Raw genomic sequence first — 19,965 nt, 5'->3', positions numbered from 1 at the left:
GTGCTTGATGTCAAATCGAGGATTACACTCGGTTATAGGTCACCAGAATCGCGTGGATTTGACGACTTGCGTTTAATTATTTAATCATCTTATACAGCGATCGAGTTATAGTGAATAGTTCGAATTTACCTACATCGATGTATAATTGTACTGTGCAGCGGTAGCTGTATATAAGTGAATAATTCATCGCGGCACAATATATGACGTTAATGTAATACATTTTGCTTTTCAGGTCCATGTGGTTGACAAAAGTGTGGAGCGCCGCCGCTGCCGCCGTCAGATGACCATGCGCCGGTCGGGTCGTTGTCTCGGGTTCGCATTGCGTCAGTGGTGCTAAGTCGAACCGCAGACGACAGTAACGCCGCAACCGTTTGGTAACGTGTACGCGCGCTCTCTCGACCAAAATATACCGTCACGCCGATCGCCGTCGTCGTGGTCGCCGTCGTACACAACCGCTGTTGACAACATTGTACCCAAGTGCTGGTAACAGGCACTGGTCGCCGCGCAAAATATTCGTCCACGAGTTTTTTTTTTACGCGTTCAATAACCAAAAAAAAATCTAGTTCGATGTGAAACGTTTCCGCGGATTATACAATGCAGAAAGGAGCATTATTCGTCGCCGGCCTACTGCTGGTCGTTGCTCAGTGGTGGGTACCCGCGAGCGCAGGATGGCAAGAGAACGTGCGACCAAAAATATCGGCTGTTCGAAGTAAGTTTCATTTTCATTTTTTTTCCTTTTCTCTCTCTCGGTTAGGGTTCAATTAACGGTTAATTCATCGGACCCCGCACGAGGGAAATGTTGCCCTTTTGGCCAGATGTAATTTCAGAAGGGGTGATCTACGTATACGGCAGGGGTTCGAATATATAGAGTATAGACTCAATGGGCAATGGATGAATCGCACGCAATCCTATATTTTTACCGGGGGGTATTGTAAGTTTTAACCAGTGATTGATGAAAATGAAATGATGAATCATTCGAATTTTTAACCAGAGGACATAATATTGTATTGTACCTACCTACCAAAATTAGTAGTTTATTATATTATCAAAAAGGTCAAATCGTAAAACACGAATCATCTCGTTTTCCCTGTTAACACATTCAATTGTAAATAAAATAATATATGAAATTAAATAGTGCTTTTCTCAGCTTATTTTTAGATTTATGTAAAGTAAATATTAATATATTACTTAGATTGTTATTAATTTTTTTTATATTTTCATTTAAGTAGGTACCCGCATAAAATAATTCATTTTATTTTATGTAATAAAACAGTTAGTATTTAATGAATGCGTTGCAAATCTAGAAATAATGTATATAATACTGTAGGTACTTTATATTGTTTTCTATTATTATAGAATTACTCTTTTTATTGAAACTATCTTTATAGATAATTTTAATACTTTAGTTCTTTGATAAATGAGTGAATTACTGGGTACATACTGCAGTCGATTATTATTCGACGTTGATAATGAACAAATTGTTCTTCAAAGAACATCTGTTCAGATTATTTTGAGTCCTATACGATTGACTGTGCTGTACACACATTGCACATAGATACTCTTAACATTTGAATGATTCATTATTTATTTTAATATTTTATATCATCGATTGTAAACTTGTATAGTATTTTGTTTTTGTATTAATATCAAATAAGTTGTTTTTATGCAGTATAACAATTAATTTTTACAGTTTTCATTGTTTATTTTATTTTCTAAACATAATATGTTTTAACTTTTCTTAGATTTTGTCTTTATTTATTTTTGAGTGTATATAATATATATTATACTGTAGAAAGTATAAAATTGTCGAGATTTTAATAGTTTAGTTTAATATGCATTACATTTATGAAATTCGTATACAAAGTGATTTACGCTTAAATTTTAAGTGTAGTTAGTGATCTATCAGATTTCAAAAATATTTCGTAACGGTTACCTACACGTTTATTTTTTAGTAATACCTCGTAGACTCTATAAAGTGCGCTTTAATTCTTGAATTATTAGTCATTTACTATAGATAATACATATATAGTATATACGATATTTACGCAGAATGATGATAATATAATTATATAATATATTATGACCATGCACAGCAGTATATAGGTATGTTGAATGCTGATAATAATGTTATCTATGAAATAGTGTTTAATATAAGTTACGCGGTCAGTGATGAGAAATAGTGTATTTTTTAATGCATTTTTGTCGAATATTTGATTTATTTTATAAACCTTTAATTACCAGCTAAAAAGTAAATTCAATCAATTGTATGTATTGACATTTTATGGTAGATCACTTATATTGAATTGATAGATCACCATTCTGTAATATTGAAAATATTTGCTTGTATAATATACTACATCAAAGAATATTGAAATGTACAGTTCTGTAAGTGTACCTACTTACATTTTAATCTTTATTTTAGATTCATAAGATCTTGAAATATTCAATAAATTGTAGGTACCATATTTTCAATTATTTTGAAATTATTAACATATATTTAAATATTTTATTCAAATAATATTTTCATTTTTATTTTAAATAAATATTTTTACTTAAAATTCTAATTAAAAGATGATAGTTATCATTGGTACCTATACGTTGAAGTTGTTTTTTTTGGAAAATGTTTAGTTACCTAGAATGTCGTAAAAAATATGAATTTAGTTAACATTTTTATTGAGTGTCAATTGAATACATTATGTTGGTCATATGTCATTTTTGGCCAATTTTCTATATTTGTTATAGCTTTGGGTTGGTAACTACTAATTTTTTTTTTTTAAAACTAATTTTTTTCTGTCATCTGATAGTTTATACTATCTTATTTTGTACTATCATATCTATTAAATTCTTAGGTAGATATCTAGAGAGTTTTATAGATTTGATGTTTATAATTATTTAATTACATTTTGAATATTTGAAATGTTTGAAATTATTATGAAATAATCAGGGCAACTGATCTAATAATTGAGGTACCTCATATTTTTGTTGTACGTTCTATCTAAAACTTCGTTTGGTGTTAGATCATAAAAATGTCAACTTAATATAAATGTATGTTTCTATTTAAATTAACTTATCTCTTTTCTTCTACACATTTCTAAAACCACTGATTATGTTATATATTAGAGCATTATTACGTTACTAACTTATTTAAATTAATGGCAAATTAACTCCTACCTATGTACAGACCAGTTGTTTAAATAAGTTCGTGTGACGTACCTATATGCCTGATTTACACAAAGTATATTAGATAATATACCACTATAACTAGTAATATGTTATTTTTGTATGAATATATTTTTTTTAAATTTTTGAACAGTTAACATTTTATAACAAATCTTGTTTGGATTGGTATATCTAATACAGACATCTAGCTATTATTAGTTTATTTTTTCTTTTAACTGTTAAACAAATAATATAATTTTCATTAGTTATTCCCTAGTATGTTACTTAACTTACTGATGATTGTAGTTAAATTAATTATCATAATTATTTTAAACCCTTAGGCGGCCATTCAAAATACTCGCTTAGACCCCAAGGGAGAATGAGGGGCTAAGTGGCTATGCGATTCTTGCGCCAAAGTTTCCACTCTTAGAGTGCGAGTATAGATCTATTTAATTGCTTGCTAGTTTAGGGATGTAACGTGTGTTTAACTAGGTCACCAGCATAATGGTCATCGTTTGTATCTATTTGCCATGTAATAGTGGTATGTCAAATAATATCTTAAGTTATTATTTTGATTTTCAGTTATTACATTTTGCATTTTATCTGAAAATAGTTTGTTTCATTTGTATGAAATGTTTTTCATATATTATTTCCATTATTTTCTTTATTTGAACACAATATTATTGTATTATGGATAGTGAAATAATATTTAATCTAATATCTGAAGTACCTACCTAAGTAATAGGTAAAAACCTGTAAATGAATGTAAATATAAAATTACTTACAAATACTTTATATATTTAATTAAATACTTGGTAATAATATAATATTATTATAATACGCATAATATACTCATGTATACAAAAAAATCAATGTCATGTTACATAATTATTAGTTTTTAATCTGTATGATTATATTTACAGAATATGAAAACAGCTGCAAACTGATGATAACATTTTTATAAAAATATACTTTTGGAATAATTTGTACAAACTTTGTAGTTTAGTTTAGATACGTTAAAAACATAAAATGTACCTTATTTATTAAAAAAAATTACAGCTTAATTTACAAATTTGTAAACTTTCGATTAATTTATAGCTGACCTAACTAAATGAGCAAGTACATAAAGTTTTATACCAGAGTTTTGACATTTGCATGGGGTTTTTTTTTTTAAAATTTTGTTTCACGTTCATTGTATAATTCTTTGTACTATTGTTGTTTCCTTTTACCCTAAAGTCTCTACCAAGATACGTGTTTAAATTAAATGAAACAAAGTATACTAACAATTATTTATCGTGATGCTAAAAACCAAAACAAATTGCCGTCCTTCGTTGTTTTTGTTCTGGGTATATTTTATATAAAGAAAATACCCACACGCCATTTGTGAAAACATACTTTTCATTGGAAATAATAAATTACTGTGAATCTAACATTTTATTTTAATTTTTTTGTCATTGTTGGCATTAATAATTTAATAATTTCTTTAAACATATGGATTTATTTAATAGTTTAATTGTTTTTAGCTTTTTGTAAATTATATTTTTTAAGTTCAACAAAATTAATGAAAGACCATACAAATATCTGATATAACAGGAAAAAACGGCTGGGTTACAAGGATGTCACTAATTACAAAGATAGTTTAGAGAAAAGGGAATAATTAAGCGTTAGAGGTCCTATGTCGTTAGTTCAAAAAATGTTCCACGCCTTTTTTTGTTGTAATAAAAATCAAACCAAAAAGGTCCAGTTTTCATCTCTATGAATGTAAAAAAAAAAAATAGCACGAAATTAATGTTTCACCGATAATGGTTGTTTAGTATCCCTGTGGCTATGACGGGATTTTTGGTAAGCGAGGGTGAAAATCAATTTTGTTACATGACCTTCACTTATAGTATTTTACATGTAATAGGGGAAGAAATATGTGGGCACATTTTGAAAGGTTGTCGAAATGGCCACTTAGAAGAACACGTCGATGGGTGCGGGTATAGACTAAAGGCTTGGATGACGAGGGTGGAAGGAAGAAAAAAAGCATAAATGAATATTTTTTTATTTCTGTCTAAAGTCTCCTTTGTGTTCTGAATAATACTAGTTTGCATACATTTGCATGTTTTATCGATTTAATTTAAAACCGTGTGAAAAGCATTGAACGACATCTCAACTATAATTGTATAAAAACTACTGTTATAACTTGTAGATTATTTAATTTCCTTTAATATTAGTTTATTTTCTCACATAGATTATTTAAACATTAAAAAATAGTTAGTTGTTTTTTTAGCTTAACAGAAAATAATTTTACCTACCCATGGATATTATAAATTTGATAATTTAAATTGAATTGTGTGTGTAAAAAATACATCATTAATTTATGATAATTTAATCATAATTGCATCAAGTATTATAAATTCTTTAGGATACCGTTGTATTTTTTGGAAAATATTAAGATTAAAATATAAGTTTAATTTTAAAAGCAAATAACATTGTTTATCTTTACTTAAATGTAATAGTGCAGTGCACATAAACATTTTATAATAATATTCTGCTTATAAGTTTTTATTTAATTTATATAGGAGTTAATGTAAATAAATGTATATCAGATACATATTTTATGATCACTTATTACCTTGGGGAAATTTATTTGTATATAATTGGAAAAATAAATTAAATATTACACTACTTATTATTTTTTCTATTATTAGATAATCTCATGAAAAGTGCTGTAGTATAAATATTTCTATATTATTAGTTAGGTACTCCATACTCTAAACTGCTGTACAGCTAAATTTAGAATTACCGTTATTGATTATACTATTTCTAATTTTCTATAGAAATATTTCAATACTCAAATAATTCCTATTACTATTTAAAATTTTAGGTACCTACATTACATTAATATATACCATGTTATTAAAAACTTTGAATTTATGTCGTATGCAAGTTTTTTTCTCAATTTGCATCATTAAACTTGTTTTAATTTTAATAATTATGAAGAAATAGAGCACTTATGTTAAATACTTTATGAATATACACATGTACATAATATATATTATATTAAAGGTACTGAATGAAGTTCATAGTCATTTTTTATTTTCTATTTTATTGCGTGTTTGAATTCTCTTTTGTTTTTATTAAAATGTGTGCGTCAATTAGTATTTAAAGTTATGCCTGGATTTATATGTATCAATATTTGTTAATACTATTTGTTTTATTTGTATATATATTTTATTTTATCTTGCTTTTAATAAAGTTATTTTTTGAAACATTTTAGTGAGACAAATATTATAGTGAACTGAATACTAATCAAAATCATATTATTGCTCTTAAGTAAAATTATTAAACCTTAAGAATACAATAGTCTTAGCACTAAGGCGAGTTAAATGATAAGCCTAGAAGATGCATACCAGCTCTCAAATTCTGTCCGTACTTGATGGTATATCAGTCCTTGATATGACCCATTCAAAATCATGATCTAGGCGATGTTGCATTTCAATAATATTTAATATATTTATAAACTTTTCATATCAAAAACAAAAAAAACCTTAAATAGAGTAGGTATTAGGTTATTTTATTTGTTGGAAAATATGTTATCTTATAATATTATATAGGACGGTTACACGTTAGGTGTACTTAACTCCAGTGTGTTTAAAATTGTCCACCAGTAAACGAATATATATTTTTCCCTTGGTGCTTTATAAATATAAGAACTGTTGATTTTAGCAAAGACAATTTATTTAGATTTTATTTGAGGTATATATGACAATGTACTTTGGTCAACCTTTAGGCTATTTCGTGTTTTTAACAATATAATTGTATTATTATGTGTTGCATGAAGCAAAGAAATCTCTCATGAGAATATTATTGAAACAAACATGTTAGCAATTTAATTAACGAAATATTTCTGAAATTAAAAAAAAAAGAATGAATGTTAAAAAGTATTACACAATAATTATTTATTTTTTAAGCGACATATTATTCATTACCTTATTGTAGTACTCATAATGCTATAAGAAATTGATTAATAGTTCGGTTTGGTCTAGTGTGGCTTTCAAAAAATAAATGTAAATTGTTTGTTTTTAATGAGATCCTTTTGAAATGCGGGAAATCATTGAAATTTGAGATGATTTGTTTTGATGTATGAGGAAAACTTACCTAGTGTATAATATTGCAGAATAAAGAAAAGCTCTAGAGTTTCCAAATAATTTCTTATATTTCTGTAACAATATTCGATTCAATTTCTGGGGGTGGGTGGTTGTGTGGAAGACTTGGAAACAGATACGTTGAAAAGACGCCTATTGTATTTCCTAGCGTATATATAACAACTGCATTCTAACAGGGCATGAATAATGCGGAAATTAGAAATCGTTCTCGAATACTCTTACCCAGTCATCACTTGATAATCATTTGAAGTTCATCGAGGAAAATGTTTACACAGCTGCTGTTTTTAACTTTCCCCCTTATTTTCAATTTCAACACAATCGTCAGTTACATCACTTATGTTATAAGAATTTAGTGTCACGTAAGTAAAGCTTAAATTATAATAAAATATAATAAATGCAATGAATTTATTATTTTTAGTTTGAATTTCACCTGGTTGAAGTTAGGTTATGGTTATTTTAATTCAAAGTTAAATTTAATGTTTTGTCACATGGCTTTTTACGTATGCAATATATTTAATAGCCATTTTTTAATAATATAAATAATAAAATAATATATTAATAAGTCTTGACTAATAAAGTTGTTTAAAAAATATTTCTGTGTTTAAATGTTAAAACTAAAATTGGCCTTTACACAGGTACTAGTCATGGTCCATTAAAAATTGTACGAAATTGCCACAATACAAGCTATTTTATGGGTTTAGCGAATTGCTAAAATGTGCTTGGTATAGGTATAAAATTATGTAATTGCCGAGTTGTGTGTGCTCTAACCGTTTGACCGCACGGTAATGGTTGCCCCGGCTTTGTGGCCTTTGGTATTATTTGTGTGGGAGTAACAGGCTCCAATTAATTGCCATGATCAAATATTCAAAAATTAATTTTACTGTTATATACCTTCTGAATATGATAGTGAACATTTTATTTTTCAGTTTTTACATTTTATATTGAATTTTGAATTGAGTACCTAGTCGAGTCTATAATTGCGATTATTGTACACTAATTTAATTGCACGAAAGAGTATATTATCACAAATAAACTATTTTCATGATATTTAATTTTAAATTAAAATATTAAATAAACATTATTTTAATACTATTAATGGCTCCTCGTGAGTCGTGGCTCGTTCGTATCTGATAAATGGCAATTATGTACCATATTGTTATAAATTAAATATCGATTAGAGCTGCTAATATGAAGCCTGAGGTTTAATGTTAACTACCTCTTATTGATATAACACGATAGTGAAAAATAAATTAAATATCAACTAAATTAAAGTAAATGGATTTTATTTTATAAAAAAATACTTTAATTTAATTAGGTAAGTACCTAAATCGGAATTATCACCATAATGTTTATGTTATTTTTTTATAGTTTGTTTTGTATGTGCCATAAACCTATTGTGTTATTCTATTATATTCCATATATTTCCAACATTTGTTCGACGTGGATACTAAAAAAATGCAAATTAAAATATAGTATTTAAAATGGTAAGCATTTTATATTATTTTGTATTTTATATTATCTATGATAATAAAATTAGTTATCTGAGCCAATTATCTTTTGGATGTATAAAATATAATAATATTACAATATAGGTACTATAATTTGGTCGTATATTTATGGTATATTGTAATATTATTAGATATTTACTATAAAATATTGGTCACAAAAGTGAATAGGTAATTGACAATGTTGCATAGTTTTATTATTAATTAAATATTAAAATATAACATCAAAATAATTCGTAAGAACACTAAGAACCTAATTTTTAATTTGTGTAAGAAAAAATAATTTGACGTTTGATAACATCACGAAAAACCCTAGTATTAGAATGTTATTTTTTTAATAAAAATTATTGATAATATGCGTTCGCCTTTTTTGAGTAAAATATTTCATCATATTGAAATACTTCGTAACCATAAGCCCATAAAACTCGAGTGTAGTTTAAAGTAGAATTTTCGTAGTATCCAACGAAACAAGTAATATAGCAAATGTAAAGCTGTACGTATATGGCCGACATGGGTTTACATTTCTGCGACCGCGTTCCCCACGGGTGCACTTCCAGCTGAGTAACCTACACACGCGTTAAACCGCAATAGCGGCGCACCACCCAAAATGACCAAAATATTTGGGCTTAAAGCTGCAAAGCTATTGTCTATTCTGACCAATTTTTTGACCAAACGAGACTTAAGCACATTAAGAAACGTTTAATAGTATCTAAAAGTAATTTAATTCAGTTGATGATTAGGTATGTATTGAATTATAAGAATCGACATATTATGAGGTTTTATTTTTTAGTCATTTCACCATAATTGACAAACTCGACACATCGGTTTGTACTTTGTATACAAGTTTAAGCTTCGTAGTTATCGTTATGATTATCAATTTAATTTTCAAGCTCAGGTTAGGGATTTAATTTAATTTCAATTTATCTGAGTGTTGTACCCTGGCCTGATTATTTTAGATCCTGAGTGGAGCGAGTAATGTGCTGGTTATCGATGGTTTGTGTATTTCATTATTTTTTATGTTTTTGTCTGATGTAACGTTTTGTAGCAGAACATTTACTCCAATTTAAAACATTGCTGGTGGTTTCTGGTAGCAAATTAGATCTTGTTGATATTTAAGAGGGTCAAATGTAGATAATTCCCATTTATTATCTCAATAATTAAGATGATAATTTCTTAATATAAACTAACAAAAACCGCAAAGAATATTTAAATAATGCCATTTCTGCGTAATCGATTATATTTTTTTTTTGTAATTTCTAGCCTTCGAGATATTAAATTTTCATTAATTATCTTTTCATTTTCTAGTCATGAACTCATGAATAGAGTAATTTATCAAAATATTTTGTGTGTTTTTGAGCTAGGTATTTGAAATTTCGTTCAACGATAGTTGAATGATACCTATGTAGCCTTTAGGTTAGTATTGTATGCAATGTACATACGGTTATTACGATCTTAATCAAACCTAATCTGTTTGATAAATTAGTTTAAATTGTTTAATTACCGTGAGTGAAAGAAAGGAAACGCATGGTACCTATATAATACTATAAAGTCGACACTGTATCATCTACTTACATAATACATACACAATATACCATAACGTGAAAAAAGAAAAATGGTAGTTTGAGTGAAAAATGCCCTTTATTTTTGTGCACGTGTTGTGGCGCGTGTGTGTGTGCGTGCGTGTGAGAATGAGTGAGTACTGTGCGCCTGCGGTGTCTACAAATTAGAACGGCAGTGGCGGCGTAATGGCCGCAGCACACAATCGGCGGCGTCGGGATTCTCTCTTGCTACTCCCTCACCCCCGGTGCCGCACTCGTCGACATTGCTAGCACACGAGTGTCGGTGAAAGTTGCCGAAATAAGTATAACCGAAAAAGGGGTGAATGTTTATGTGCTCCGAAGATCAATACAAACCGTCACACAATGTGTGTGTGTGTGTGTAAAAATACACGGGTCACGGCAATTTAGAAAAATATAAGTAGGAAGTTATGTTATAGTTGACTATGACAATCGAATAAGGTCTTAACATATATTTTGTGGCAGAAAAGTTTTAAATATTTTTTTTTTGTTTTTTTTTTTGGTCGTCCGCCCGTGTCATTGTCAAATTAGTCGAGCGTCGTAGGTCGTAGGTTTTTAAGAAGGATTACGTAATTAGTACTTACTCAGAAGGATGATTATGTTTTTTAACTTAAATAAATCTATACATAATGACTTTATAATGTTTTTTAATTAAGAATTATTTTTTGTACTAAGCTAACGTTGCTAACCTTTGAATCAAATTGTTGATGTATTTATTACAATAATATCATAGTACTTAGTATATCTATGCATAATACAAAATATTAGCAATGTAAAAAATTACTATGAAATAAATTAGGTATGACTTTAATTTGGGCTGCCAGCATATTATACTCACTGTATGGTAAGCATGTAGGTACTTATATCTAATATAGTTCAAATAAACTTGGAATCAAGTAGTTTGTAAATTAAAAACTGTTTTGTTTAACTATGCATAGTGTATAATTGAATTGAATTTTGTTTAAAATATAAATGAATTCTATTGTTCAAATTTTTTATATATTCGTTATGTTGCTAATTCTTTATTATATTATTTAGAATGACTAAACTTGTTATTTTTTGTTTATTTTCTATGCAAATATTCAATAGGTACCTAATAAAGGTTTTGACAATTAGATTGGTAAATTATTATATTATTTTTAATATTAACGATATTAAACATTTATAGGATGTTCGATCATATTATATTCAAAGTAATTATGCGTTCAAACGTTTCTCTGTGATGTATTTGTATACAAATAGAAAATATCATAATTGCATAATGTAAATGTTTATAACAGTTTTATACGTTGTTAAAAAAATTGTATTACTGTTCAGGTATACTTTTTAATGAATCGCATGTAAAAATGTTTATTATAAAATAATTATTTTTTGGTTCTACAGATATATTATACAATGGTAGGTACAGTTTAATTATCAATGGAAGCGCGGCAGTGACTTTTAGGTTTAACAATCCATATATCACGTACAATAAAAGTTCAATTTTACATTCGGTTTGAAAAGTTTTCCTTTTTGCCAAACACAATTGATCCATTCGAAAACATTTTACTAATGTAAAGAGTTTTTTGATTATAACCAATGAAACCTATTGTGTGTGTTTGAATCTTATGATAAAGTTTAATATAAAACTTAATGAAAATGGAGTTGAAAATGTTGAAATAAGAAATGTATTTATTATGTTTAGTAGCGTGTTTGACTATGAAAAGTTATGTAACTGTATTTCAGTGTTCATAAAATATATTGATAAACCACTTAATATTATTTTTAAATCAATTATTTTTGATAAACTATCTGTAATAGCTATTCATTTTGTTATTTTTTTGGTAATTTTTGAAACGGATTATATTTTTAAAAGTTTCACCTACATATATTTAAAAAATATATTGAATGTATTCATATTCAACTTCAACGAATACATAACGATAAGTAGGTATTCAGCATTAATTTATTATGACCCAATATTCCTGCTTTTAAAACTATATACTAACAATTAACATTTACAATGTTTTTGGATAATATTTAGTAACTTTGAAAATAATCGTTGATTGTTTTATTTCCATATTGTTCAAATTTTAATAAACTGACATTTTTATTTTAATTTTAAGTATTTAATCGACAATTGTTTTAATTTCTATTGATAAATTAGTTTTTGTCTCATTTGTTATGATACGTTGGGTATATTGTAATGATGTTTCGTTAATTACGATGATGACCTCATCATTAAAAAGTGTCATTTTTATTGTATTGCCGTTTTTAAACGTCAGCCTTTAATTAATAACGTGCTCTTTGTTTCCTTGGTATTAAAAAGTTAATTCAATTGTATATTTCCCACGATCCTTTATTATTTTTATTGACAAATTCATGAATGAAGGTTAGTGACCAATGTACAATATTTTTAGTTTGAAGTATAGTTTTGTAAAAAAAGTAACTAATTGTACAAATTGTGTTCATAGCTGTGGCTTAACTTTATAGAGTAGGCCCATATTATATTAGTATACCAATTAAAATTGCATAGAGGCTATTAAAAAAAAAAATTTTTACTATTGGTTAATGTTTCATATTGTTAAGAAGTATTGAATAATATTTTTAATTTATATAGGTACTTATACATTAAACTCAGCATTAGTATTTTGTTGTGATAAAAAAAAATGTCTGTATACTTACACTTGAAATGTTCATAAAATGTTTGTTGTAGGATTTCCTAATCATGGTATGATTTTTAAAGTAGTCTGACTCTGTTTGAGTTATTTGTTAACATTTGACAATTTTGATTTTTTTCTATTTTTTTCTAGTTTTTTTTAGTTTTTTCTGTATAAATATTGGTAAAAAAAATTCGATTGGTCAAAATGTTTGAAAATGTAATAAAAAGTCCTTCATAAGTTTTTGTTTTAGCTATTTAAAAATATTAAAGATGCGAGGTATATCAAAGTGGAAATTATTTAAGACAAATTGTGTGACTGGAAATTTAACACATACATTGCTTACTCAATGATGAGGGAAGTACGAATGACACAAAGCGATTACTTACTTCCCCCCTGGATTTGTTGGGTTCTAAAAGTGATTAACATTTATCATCAATTTATTCATAATTGCGTTTATATTAAAGATAATCTGACAGTATAATCGTTTTAACTTTTGTATAGGTAAGCGAAGTGATAATTTCTGTTTATTATATAGCCATTTATCACTATAGATTATAGCTTCATCTTCTTTGAATTCATATTACTTAATTTACCATATTTATGTTTCATGATATTTTCCAATTTTCCATTTTGATATACTTAAAAATCTTGTATCAACTATTGTAAATACATATTGATTAATTATAGTACTAAATTTGTTACTTAAAAATTGGTTAATTTTTTTAAAGTCAATATAGATATAGTCAGAATAATATGTAACAGCACTGTGAATGGTTCTGGTATATTTGTGGAGTTGTGAAATAGTGCGGATAGGCAATTAGTAACTTATTTTTATCGTATTCAGTTAACTCGTATTCATTTGTTCTTTTATTTTAAGTGGTTATATTTTTTTTAGTTCATTTCTAAGTTCTTAGAGTACACATAAGAACTTAAAGTAATAAAATCGATGCTTCTTAGTTGACTTTTCTAAAAATGTTATACTAAAAAATAAATAAAAGTTTTCCAATTTTAGTAGCTCCATTGAGTTTTTTTTTATTTGGCTGAATTTGCAAGTTTCTGTTGGTATTTTATTTTTTCTACTTTTAAAGTGTTTTCGACTATAGCAAACTTAGAATTTATTTTATACTTCAATATTTATTAAAATAACAAATAAACGCTTAGATATATTTTGTATTTTTTGAGTTCTAATAAATTAATCGTAAAAAATAAAACAGAAATCCATTTTTTTGTGTTAATATTTTTATTTGCAGTAGCTAAAATTCTTTATTTATCTCAACGAACGTCTATTGCTGCCAAAAGGAAAAAAATTAGAATACTCATACCAAAATAATTTAGCTGTACATAATTTATATATATATATGAGTACAACCTGTCGTGTTATAAATACAAATAAAAAGAGGAAAATAGTTCCAAGTAAAGACATAAAGTTAGCTAATACAATTACCAAATGTTGTAAAAGCGTAATTTTTGGATTATACGTAGAACTTATTTTGATGAGTTGTAAATAACTGCATTAACATACTAACATTGTTTAGAATAAGTTTTTAAAGTTTTATTTTCAATACTTAAAATGCTCTCAATAATAGTCAGGATACAAAGATTTTTAATTTATGTTTAGTATTGTAATCATTATATAATCCATTATTAATCAATGTGATGTATTCGAAACGAAAATTGTAAAAGTTGTACAAAATTAAATCTGTTAAAAAATATAAATGTTATGATTGCATTTATTATAAAACTAAATAATTTTAATATATTATTAGTTTAAAGAGGTAGTTGACATTTAACATTTTTTATTAATTACATCAAAAGTACCAAATATATGACTTGAGAGCCGATTTTCTGTACATTTCTGGTTTTTGGTAGCTTTTTAGGTGATTTTTTTTCAAAAACTCTAGAAAAAAATGACCGCTTTTATCGTTTGTGTCTAATTTTCCATATTATTTAGTTTGGCTATATGAATATTTTAGGCGGTATCCTTTTTACTAAAACACGCAAATAATTACTTCCTTGCACAGTTTATTAGTTATAAATTATAATCTAAAAACGCGTTTGATCAAAAGAAATATACCTAATAACTATCTACGCGCAGTGGTTGTAATTGTGATGGGAGTTGTTAGGTATCTATATAGTTAAATCATTATTGCGATATAAATAGAGACCAAAATCAAAAGGAAACACGCTGGAAATTTCATAGTTTGTCCTTCAGCAAAAATGAATATTATTATTTCTTATACGGACCGGCGGGGTTGGACTTGGTATAATATTATAACTTCACTTTTATGTTGCTATACATAACTCTCCCGGGATAGTAAACTATGTTTTTTAACATCGCCTCTGGGTTTATTAGTCACTACACCGTCTTAGTCAAGTATTAATAGCACGAACAACTCCTTCGTCCTTTCGCCTTCCCCGGTTGAATGGCTATGTCAATATATAACATGAGCCCTAAATCTGGAACCGTTGCATTATAGATACCAGTGAGCGCACATTGTATACATCGGGCTTCTGATTCCCATGGGTTGTAAATATTTCATCGCCGAGGCCGACGGCGGCCGTGCTCGTGGACTCGTATGTGTTTTGTGTATTACATGCATATATGTTGTATGTATACTTGTGTTTATTCGTATGAGTGTGTGTGTATGTGTGTGTGTTAGTGTACTTTACATTTACGAAGACCGCTCGCGCGCGCGCGAGTATGTGTGTGTTTGTGGGCGTGCGTATATATAATACATACGGACGATATATATACATAACATGAACTACCCAAAAACCAAAGGAACTTGTCAGTTATTAAACCCGCGAGGTTGATACCACGAATCCACACCCTTTTCGAGGCTCACGTAGAAATGCCGTTTCCCTGGGGTTGATAATTTCACTGTCTGACAAATCCTTTTTCTGTTTTATTATATTGTACAAAACAAAATGCCCCGGTGTAATTTCGTGAGTAAATATAATATGTTGATGGCCTAGAGGAAAATAAAAACAAAATAATTTAGCTGATGTTATTTGTTGTGTTATATGTATTTAATTATTTTAGGGAACCAAACTAAAAATGATAAATTATTAATATTTTACCTGTAATATACGTAGATCTCTCGATAATAATTATTATAAATACTTGTGCAATTATACTTGTATACCTAATATATATATTACATATATTCAATTAATATATATGATTTGCATATTGAGCAATAGGTATATACTGAAAGAATGATCACCTATAAATAGATAAAATACGTACCTACATTTTTTATGATTAAGTGTTTGACTAACATTAATTTAAACCTATAAAAACTTACATCATATTCAAAAGTGAAAAAAGTTCAATATTTTTTTTTAAACTATACCTACAAAAACTGCTGTCTATTGTTTGTGCATTTACAAATTAAATTAAATTGTATTCAAATTAGCACTTCTTGTTTTTATTTATTTTTTTTTTTTGTGGTTAATAAATGGTAAGAAAAAACATTTTATAAAATTTGAATGGTGAACATTTTTAAAGTATAAAAAATAAAATTACTGTGTTTTGTTATAAACCAGAACTGTAATATTATTTTAAATTATAATTTGTTTTTTTCATTTTATTCTTAACGAAGTGTTCCTGTTTTTAAAAATAACTAAAACCAGACTAAGCTATCTTATTAGAAAAGTTTGTACAAATGATATGGACCCTTTCTTCTTTACGTAAGACTAATTATACATTTTTGGGGTAAAATAATTTGAAACACTTGTATCCCTACTCCCCAGAGAGGTTCTAAGAAATCATTTTGTTATTCAAGTAACAAACAATTATTATATACAAATGTTTTGACTTTTAGTTCGACACTTAATTTTTCTTTTTTCATAACAAAGATATTTCTATGCATGTACTCAAAAAAATATTTCAAAACTTTTTATCGTTTCTATTTCAACTTACCGTATACCTAATTAGATTGTCAGAAACAAAAATAGGGAGAAGTGTAAATTGTTGGAAATACTTTGTGTTAAAAAAAAGTATTTTTTCTTATTAAAATCGCTAATCTCGGTAGAAAAACTCTTAAATTTAATTTATAAAAGTGTTTTCACTGATATTTGGAAAATATTATTTTATTCTTTTGATACATACCTATTGAGCTTAATTTTTACTGTTGAGTTTTTGTTTAAAATAATGTACCTCGTAAAATAAATTAAAAGTAAATGAAAAATTTGTTTGTTAAAAATTCATTGTCTGATGAATTTTTAAAATTTACTTTTGTAATGATAATAAATAAAAATATAATAGTAGACACAAAGTGTTTTCATTTAAGACAATTGCAACCTTTGAATTTTATCAATTTTTTGCATAATATTATATATGTTTCTTTAAATCGAATAATTTAACGTACATTATATTATATATAACTTAATGTATACAGGATGAATCAAGTAATATTTCGGGAAACATAAGGCATTTATCATAATTATTCTCTAAACGCTTAAGAATGTTTCTTTTAGATTTATAGTTTGATTTTTAAGTCTTATAATTTAAATGCTTATTATATTTCCTGAGATATTGCCTAGTTTAAAATAAAATAATCATTCTAGGCATATTTAAGTTATACATATTTGTCTTAAGTTTACTGAAAGTATAGTCTATTTTGTTTCATCTTTCGTGGTTATCTATCATAGATATAACCGGAGATATAACTGTTGTTGTAGTACATTTGATTTTTTTACAAAATATTTATTGTCTATTACCAATTACTTTTACGTTTTTAATTTCTATAGTCATGTAAATCATATGTATTATTTTACTTGAAAAAGCACTAATAATAATTAATGAGAAAACTTACAGAATAGTAATAGTATACAATTGATTTCGTATAAACAATTGTATGTTTAACATTAATTGACGAGAAAAACAACCTCATATTTCTTGAAATTTATCTGTACCTCCTTGCTTCATATATGGAGGTAGTTGTGCTATTTATACTTTCTAGTTTTTATTATCACCATTTTTAGGTTAGGTTAGGTAATTATTTGATGAATGTTTAGTGTTTGTTTTATATTATGATGTGGAAAAAGTGGTAGCCCTTTGGTATTCAACTCATAATGACACGTTTCAAAAGCAAAAAATAACATGTGTCATTTTCGGAAAGGAATTCTTTTCAGCTATTTTTTCTAAGGTCTCGTTCAATTAGTTGTCGTTGCGGTTACCATATACTTCTCTCTTCTTCTACCTATTCCTGTAAGCCTTTTGTTTCTTTACAGTTAATTATTATGAGTTCGTCAAATGTACAATTTAGTAATCTACCATTAGCATGAACAATACTATCGAATTCAAACTTTTTGAAACTCATCCTGAAGTATATAATAATATGTTATTATGTTGTATTGTTTTTTCATATAATATATCTTTTGTTCAAAGTTTTATAATTTGTAGGTAAATGAATGTTTTTTTTATTTAATCAAATACAACTTTTCCAGCATAAACCATGGCAATACAAAATGGAATCTATAAACATTAGAATAAATGCATTTTGGTGTTCATTTTAACCGTTTTAGATTTAACTTTCATTTATTTTTATACTACTTAATATCTATATTCATTTTTTTTACACATTCACTTTATGTATATTTTTTAAAATCTATATTATAGAATATGACCGATTAATTTGTAACATTTTTTATACAGCACACAAGATATAACTGTAAAGTGTGTACAATTATTTAGTGATTTCCTATTTCTTAGTTATCATGATAAAATAATAAATTTCGAAATGTGTACTTGAAAAATTGGTTGAATTTAATATATTTATATACATTCGAAATGCTTGTTGTTCTCAAGACAATACTTCGAATAATAGTATATTATTTTTTGACATTGATCTGACCTTTTTGACGGGAGTTAAAGAAAAAAATAAATCTGGGTACAAAAAAAGTAAAAAGCTCTCATGAATTTACTCCACCTGGTGACGAAAGTGGTAGGGATACAGTATTGTCTCTCGAGATCTTCATAACTCACATATTATGACGTCCATATGCTGTATGCGTGTGTTAAAAGTTTTGTCGCCTGGATTTTTGCCTTTTGTTTTCAGTCCCCTTCTTCGGACTACCATCCCTTCGGGAATTTAATATAGCCGCTGGCCTATATATTTTCGAGTGCTGTTGGAATTCAACAGCAAGAGTGTCCCACCGAGACATCCGACTTTCTATCCCTGCTCCCCATTGTCCGAACCGGCCAACATTAATCAAACAATGAAGTGACCCGAAATGGGAATTTCTTTCAGTGTCAATGCTATAGAGAAACAAAAAAAAACATATCTTAGAGGTCATTTTCTTTTCGCTTCTAGTCATTGGCAACCATTCGTCAAGGTGTACTTATGGGAATTATCCAAAAGTTGTCATGCACCCTTGTCTTCTTAGGTTTGAAAATAAAAAAAATATTAATATCGGTGTATGAGTCTGACAGGAGTGTAGGTAACAGTCATTTAAATAACACAATTATTGGATATCTGTGTTAAGAATATCTATAGCTATTATAATACACTTTTTTTCAAACAAATTATGTAATTAACAATTTTTTTTCATTATTTTATTTATAATTGATAAAGCGTCGCCACTGGGCGACTTCTTTATATCATGTCTGTTTATATATGTATTATAATTGTTCATTACATATTCTTACTGTAAAAAAAATATTTACAGATTATATAGGTAGTTATAAGATTAAAGGTTAAAAAAATATGTTTACATTTAAAATATACCTTCCTTAAAAATCAATCTTTTTTAAACCTTCTTAAGTGGGTGTAATATGATTTAAACGAATTATAATCAAATATTTATTTAATTCATTGTGCAGCATGTACTTCTTTATTCGTCGCAATAATGTGTGTCAGTAAAATGTTTGTGAAGGAAAGTTGCTATTGTTAAATGTAATGGTTTGTAAAATGGTTCCATTTTA

At 27.3% G+C, this 19,965-nt stretch overlaps 1 protein-coding gene across 1 annotated transcript in view; it reads left to right on the top strand.

The window, feature by feature from the left end:
* The first annotated feature begins 219 nt into the window (after window positions 1-219).
* Window positions 220-19,965, top strand: part of LOC111033500 (semaphorin-1A) — a 150,782-nt gene continuing 131,036 nt past the window's right edge. Inside the window, exon 1 of the mRNA XM_022314254.1 lies at window positions 220-709. Coding sequence (XP_022169946.1) covers window positions 595-709 — 115 coding nt within the window. The 5' untranslated portion in view covers window positions 220-594. The remainder of the gene's footprint in view (window positions 710-19,965) is intronic.

Source organism: Myzus persicae, unplaced genomic scaffold (genome assembly GCF_001856785.1).
Source record: "Myzus persicae strain clone G006 unplaced genomic scaffold, MPER_G0061.0, whole genome shotgun sequence".
Taxonomy (NCBI): Eukaryota; Metazoa; Arthropoda; class Insecta; order Hemiptera; family Aphididae; genus Myzus; species Myzus persicae.
Note: the sequence above shows the minus strand (reverse complement) of the source record. Positions and strands in the feature narration are given on the sequence as shown.